Source organism: Eretmochelys imbricata, chromosome 11, assembly GCF_965152235.1.
Source record: "Eretmochelys imbricata isolate rEreImb1 chromosome 11, rEreImb1.hap1, whole genome shotgun sequence".
NCBI lineage: Eukaryota > Metazoa > Chordata > Testudines > Cheloniidae > Eretmochelys > Eretmochelys imbricata.
In genome coordinates, this window is record NC_135582.1 from 60,709,225 (window position 1) to 60,715,889 (window position 6,665).

At 42.3% G+C, this 6,665-nt stretch overlaps 1 protein-coding gene across 2 annotated transcripts in view; it reads left to right on the plus strand.

Moving 5' to 3' along the window:
* Positions 1–6,336, plus strand: part of CARF (calcium responsive transcription factor) — a 70,876-nt gene extending 64,540 nt beyond the window's left edge. Inside the window, exons 22-26 of one of the 2 annotated variants that reach the window (XM_077829439.1) lie at positions 381–495; positions 1,948–2,149; positions 3,802–3,964; positions 4,999–5,162; positions 5,373–6,336. In XM_077829439.1, the coding sequence (XP_077685565.1) occupies positions 381–495; positions 1,948–2,149; positions 3,802–3,964; positions 4,999–5,162; positions 5,373–5,718 (990 nt within the window). In that variant the 3' untranslated portion in view covers positions 5,719–6,336. Of the gene's footprint in view, positions 1–380; positions 496–1,947; positions 2,150–3,801; positions 3,965–4,998; positions 5,163–5,372 lie in introns of those variants that run through there. The other variant, XM_077829440.1, reaches the window with a different exon arrangement.
* The last annotated feature ends 329 nt before the right edge of the window (positions 6,337–6,665 follow it).

Sequence of the window (6,665 nt, forward strand, 5' to 3'; positions counted from 1 at the left end):
TAAGTTCTTATCCTGGCACTGTCAGTGAATTAATAGGTAACTTTTCCAAGGCCACATAGCTTTCCTGTGTCTCAGTTTCTCTATTTGTAAAATGAAAATAATGCTTATTTCTCTACCTACCGAGGAGGTATTGCAAGGATTTTATAAACAATTTGCACAGCCCTTTGAAGACCTAAAGTTCCACAAGTGTTAAGTATTATTACTGAATGGTAGTCCATGGCTAATATAATAATACCTAACTCTTAGTATTTTTCGCCCATAGATTGAAGTGTTGTAGAAGGTAGATATCATCTGCATTTTACAAGTGGGGAAATCAAGGCATTAGGAAGTCAGAGGCAGTGCTACAGTATTAACTTTATTCTCCTCATCTGTTTTATTAGGGAAAATGTGAAGTTTTACGTCTGGTTGATCTCACCACTTGCCCATCCTATCACAAGTGGATCAGTCAGCAAATGGATTTTCCCAAACTCAGTCCTTATTACTCTATGGAGACTGGTATGTTACAGTGATTTCCAGACATACATAATTTGGAAAACTTCAGCGTTACCAGCCTATAGCATAGTTGTTAGTGACTCGTAACTTTGTGTTATTCTTATCTGTATTTTTTGTTATAACTTCATAGATTTTAAAGACAGAAGGGACCATCATTCTAGTCTGACTTCCTAGGCCAAGTTAGAACTCAGCAGTGGGAGAGAGAGAAGGGGGAGTCACAGATACTCACAAAACAGAACGTTGCCCTAACCCTATGCTTTTCAGGGTTACAGACATAGGCGCCGGAGGACCCATGGGGAAAAAATAGTGGGTGCTCAGCAGCCTCGCAGATCAGTTTCTCCCCCTCCCTCTCAGCCCTCCCGCCCGCTGGTGGCCCCACCGATCAGCTCCTCCCACCGCCTGCCACCCACCGCAATCAGCTGTTCAGCAGCATGCAAGAAGCCTCGTGGGGTGAGGGGAGAGCAAGGGCAGGGCATGCTTGGGGGAGCGGGTGGAACAGGGTGGGAAGAGGCGGGGGTGGAGTGGGGATGGCAAGGGGTGGGGATGGGGCTTTGGGGGAAGGAGTGGAGTGGGGGCAGGGTCTGGGTCAGGACAGGGATTGAGCACCCCCGGGGAAATGAGGAAGCCAGCGCCTGTGGTTGCACATGCCTCCAAGGCACACAATACCATTGGTCAAAGCCTTGTTTTCTCAACTCCCAGTCTGGAAAATCTTATTTCTATTAGGAAAGAGATTTTTTTAAAAATCATACTGGTGCCTTTGCTGGGAAGTTGACAATTCACCCCGGTTTCGTTGGCCTCTAGTCCTGGAGCTCCACTGGTGAGCAGGATCTTATCACCATTTCATAATTAAATGGCATGCAAGGTCTCAATCCTGCAAAGACAGTTGTGCCCACACCATGTCCTATTGCAGGGGTGGCCAACCTGTGGCTCCAGAGCTACAGGCGGCTCTTCAGAAGTTAATATGTGGCTCCTTGTATGGGGACCGACTCTGGGGCTGGAGCTACAGGTGCCAACTTTCCAATGTGCTGGGAGGGGCTCACTGCTCAACCCCTGGCTCTGCCACAGGCCCTGCCCCCGCTCCACCCCTTCTTGCCCCCTCCCCTGAGCCTCCTATGCCCTCGCTCCTCCCCCTCCCCCTCTGAGTCTCCTGCACGCCACGAAAGAGCTGATCGAGAGGTGTGGAGAGGGAGGGGGAGGTGCTGATCAGCGGGGCTGCCAGTGGGTGGGAGGCGCTGGGAGCGGGGGTGGAGGAGCTGATGTGGGGCTGCTGACGTATTACTGTGGCTCTGTGGCAATGTACATTGGTAAATTTTGGCTCCTTCTCAGGCTCAGGATGGTCACCCCTGTCCTATTAACTTCAGCAGAACTCCATGCAGGTATAAGGACCCATGCTGGTGGATCATCTCAGAATTAAATAATTTAGCTTTGACTAACTTTCATTTCCTTTCTTTGCAGACATCACAGGCAGAAAAAGATTCAATAATTTTATGTGGAAGTCCTTTCCTGTGCAGGATCTGAGTAATCTGAAATTGATGTATGTCCCACCTTTAAATCCTCAGAAGGATGAAAATTTCGAAAGGCAATACCTGGCTTTAAATAGGAAATATAAAAATGCACACACAAAGCTGGAGAAAGAGGACAGAGGTGACAGTAGAAGGTAGGATGAGTTACGGGTCCCTCCATAGATTACTGATCCGGAGCAATAAGAGTAGAAGTCCCAGGCTTGGTTTCTACACCAGGACTTGAAATAAATAAAGTTATACTTCCCAAAGTATTTCTGAGACCCACTTCTCATCTCACTAATGGTTAGAGCTGGCTAAAGGTGCTTGAATGAAAAGTTTCTTTGGGGGAAAAAAGCGATTTTTTTAAAAGCGATTTTTTTGTGTGTGAAAAATTTGTCAATTTTTTTTTCTTGATTTATGCATTTTTTGTGCTTTTTAAACTTTGGAAATGTTAATCTAAAACATTATCAAAATTATTACAATTTTTTTATTTACTGCAACAAAAATATCAATGTTTTTATGATAAAAAATATTGGGGGGAATTTGAGAAATTAAAGAAAGATGGTTCAATTCTGAACGCTTCAAAATGAGAACTTCAAAATTTATCACAAACATAGATTTTAATTTTTTGATCAGTTCTGCTTATGGTGGTGCAAATAGCAGCAATTCCACTGAAGTGAATGAAATTACTTTGATGTAAAATGAGATGAAAATCAGGCCCAATGTTGCAAGCACAGAACAGCTTTTACAAAGAAAAAAATCACCTCCTTATTATATCATGACTACAGTGTGTTTCATTGTAAGAAGACTGGTACAAAAAACTTAGAGTTTGAGACATATATGTGAACAAGTTATGCAGAGAAAAGGGAAACCGGAATAGTTGTTGTGGTGGTAATGACAGAAAAGGGGGAATGGGTTTCAAATAGTTAATAATTACCGTAGTTTCTTTTCATACATGTTGAATGTGGTGGTGAGACATCCAGGAGATAGACAGGTGGAGATCACTGATGGCGCTGAAGGGAGAAAGTTGGGGATAGAGAGATAGATTAGGGTGTCGTCAGCATAGAGGTAGCAGTTAAAGCTATGTGAGTGAATGAGGTCACCCATGGAGAGAGTCTAGAACAACCTGCAGCCATCAGGGTAATCCGCTGGTGGGCCGCCAGACAGTTTGTTTACATTTGCATGGCTGCCCACAGCTCCTAGTGGTCACGGTTTGCTGTTCTCGGCCAATGGGAGCCGGGGTAAGCAGCAGCCAGCATACCCCTGTGGCCCGTGCCACTTCCCGCTGCTCCCATTGGCTGGGAATGGTGAGCCATGGCCACTGGGAGCTGCGGGAGGCCGTGCAAATGTAAACAAACTGTCTGGCGGCCTGCCAGCAGATTACCCTGATGGGCTGTGTGCGGCCCCCGGGCTGCAGGTTGCCCACCACTGGTCTACAATGAGAAGAGGGAGTGCAGGGCACTTGGGGACTCAAACAGGGAAAGGGAGGAAGGGGGTGGGGCCTCCAAAAAGTTTCTCCAGAGATAGTTATAAGGGTAAGAAGAAAAGCAAGAATGTACTGAGCTAGAGACACCTTAGAAGAAGAGGTTATGAAGGAGGAGGAACTCATCTGTGTCAAAGGTAGCAGAGAAATCAAAGAGAATGAGGACAGAAAAGAGGCTAATATATTTGAATGTATTAAATGACAAAGTTGTTTAAATTCTATTCATGTTGGTTTGTTAGATGTGAAAAACAATTGCCTTGCTTGAGGTAGTGTCACAATAAATACCTGTAAAGGATGGTTCAAAATAAGTTAACATTTTTGTAGATATGATAACTTCAGTGATGATGAGAAAGAAGTCGTTCAGAAAGAAATATCAGGGTTGTTCCGGAAGAAACTAACTGTTCTCACACCACATGGAGAAATACCCACTGCTGTTGCCACAGCAATTTATACTAGGGTCGATGAAGTGCATAAAGGGGAACTCCTGGTGAGTACATCCAGAAGGGCAAGCTGCTGTTATAAGCTTGTGTCTTATCTAGTAGCAAAACTTCTTCCGACCTCACAGTCACACAAACCCTGAAAGGCTACACATTCCTGTTCCTCCAAATGTTATGAAGTAGAGAACTTGTGCAAATCAGCTCTTTGTGTCCCACGGTCCATATATTTAGTAATCAGTCCTGTAGTAGAGGACTTCTTTGTGGAGGAGATGACGTGGAATGCTTTGAGAAATTCTACCCCTGCTGAAGGGAACAGATTGCCCCAAAGAATCATATGTACTCTCCAAGTCTGTGGATCACAGAAAACCCTCAACATTTCCAAGGCTGGCTGCCGTAGAAGCTATTTCCTGTTAACTCAAGTCTATGGGATTATTACCTTACATAAGAGCTGACATACGGTAAGTGTTGTCATATTACTTCATACTGCTAGTGCAGAGTGAGGGATGATGCCAGATGACCTCATGGAGGAAAGTTTCTGCATATCCACAAACTCTGGGCTGTTGTGTTCCACTTATTAAAGTAGCCAGGGAGGAGACATACCTGGACTCTGTGATCTTTGCTTGCCTTGGTTATCCCCTAAAAATTCTCTGCTGATGGAGATCCTATGGAGTCCAAACAGAAACTTATATCTGCTTCCCCCCTGACAAAAACCATGAGGGAAAGCAGCCAGTGATAGCACCAATTGCCCTTCCTCAAGATGAATTTCCTCTGGTGTCCAGGTTGGTGTAGGGATGCGGTAATTGAGACCTTTCTACACTTGCTTGGGTGACTCCTCTATACAATGTTTATACAGTAGCAAAGTCTTCTTCAAAATCTAGAAAATGTCACTAATAGCTATAAAGAATTTCCAAAATGACAAATTCTCAAACTACTTCCTAAATGATTTTTTTTTTAAAGTTTACTGTCAAATTCTGCACGACTCAACATAAACAAGAGCAATATTCAGATATATGTGTACCAGTACACCAATCCAGAGTACATGGTGATGTGCAGATAGCTTTCTATTGTTTTGTTTACCCCTCAGGGGATAAGCCAGCATCTTCTACCTGAAGATAAGCAAGATAATCGGAGCATGGTTTTGGTCAGTCAGGGAGCTCAGATCATTCGGTTGAAAAAGGAGAAGTTTGAGGAATTAGCAGATCATACAACAATAATGAAATTACACAAATTACGGCCAAAATGTCCCAGGTAAGTGAAATTAATGCGTCTGGGGAGAGACAGTACCCATGAACTAGTGCTCAACAAAATATAAAAGCTTGTTGGCTGTCATTTACCCAAACTCATTCTCACTTAATTAGAATTCAAGGGTGAAATTTTGGCTCTAATGAAATCAATGGGAGTTTTATCACTGATTGAAATGGAGCCAGGCTTTCACCAAGTGTCTTTTATCCTTTTCAGTGATGATGAGCTGTGTCAAAGCTTTCTGGAACAGAACCACTGGAAAATATTCAAGAAAGATCTGATGAATCTTTTCCTGGAGCGAAAACTCATGATGATGGCGGCAAGTTCTCAGCATGTGAAGCCCAAGAAAGATATTTATAACTCCTGGAGTGTGAATCAAGCAGGTATTCTAGACCTGACCACTACCCACCATCATCTTCCAACAGGCATTCAAGGAGTACAGCGCAGATATGTCCCTGTCCACATAAGACAGGGAAAGGATTCGGAGGGCCTGCCAAATATTGAGCTGAGATTGATTCATGGCATTGCTGTACCACGACCTACTTTGAAAGGATTGTTTTAGTGAGTTTGAGGAAATTAGGCCGGCAGGTTTAACAGCACAGATGCAGCTTGAGAAGCCAAAAAGTGAAACCGCGAATTTTTTAGTTGAATGTTACAAAAATACGTGAATTTTAAATAAAAGTAATTTTCCCCAATTTCTAAGTAACAATTAAATGTTCCTGCCCGGATTTCTGCTGTGAATGCTGAAGTAAACTTATTTTTCACTGTGGTAATCTGCATTTCTATTAGCTTTGAGAAGGAAACCTGTTTTCACCATTTTGTTTTTCTCTGCAAGATGGATATTTTTATATAAGGTTAAGATTTTCTGTTATTTATATTTGATCCTAAGATACCTTCACATTCTAAACAACATATTTAATACAAATAGAAATTGAACAAAGATTTTAACACCTCTCTGAGTTCAGTTGATCAGGAAGCCATGTGAAGTTTAAAGTGTTCATTGGCTGCTGCTGTAGTTTTTGTTGTGCTTCAGTATGCTTGGGAGGTTGATAATATGGCTTAAAGTTTAGACTGTTGAAATGTGCTTCACGCAGTTTTACATGTTTTTCAACACTGCAGATGAAATTTTAAATTAAAGTTTTCAATTAAATAAAAATTAATTAAAACGTTTCTATTCATACTTTTTAAAATCTTAATGTGATCATTATTATAAAGAGTTAGATTTTAGAAATATATTAACAGACTGAAAAGATGTGCTCTTTCCCCATGTCTTCCCTCTCAAAAGCAGTTTTGAGAACTATTCGCCATTTATGTCAGGCTTGCACCAGCAAAATATATTTCTGGTACCTTAGTCAACATAAAACAGATTGAGGCCCTGATCCTGCAAAGATTTACAGATGTGTTAACTTTACCCAATGTGAATAGTCCTAATTAAGTCAACATGACATTTCACAGTGCAAAAGGTTAAGCATATAAATAAATCTATGCAGGATTGGGGCCTAAGCTGTA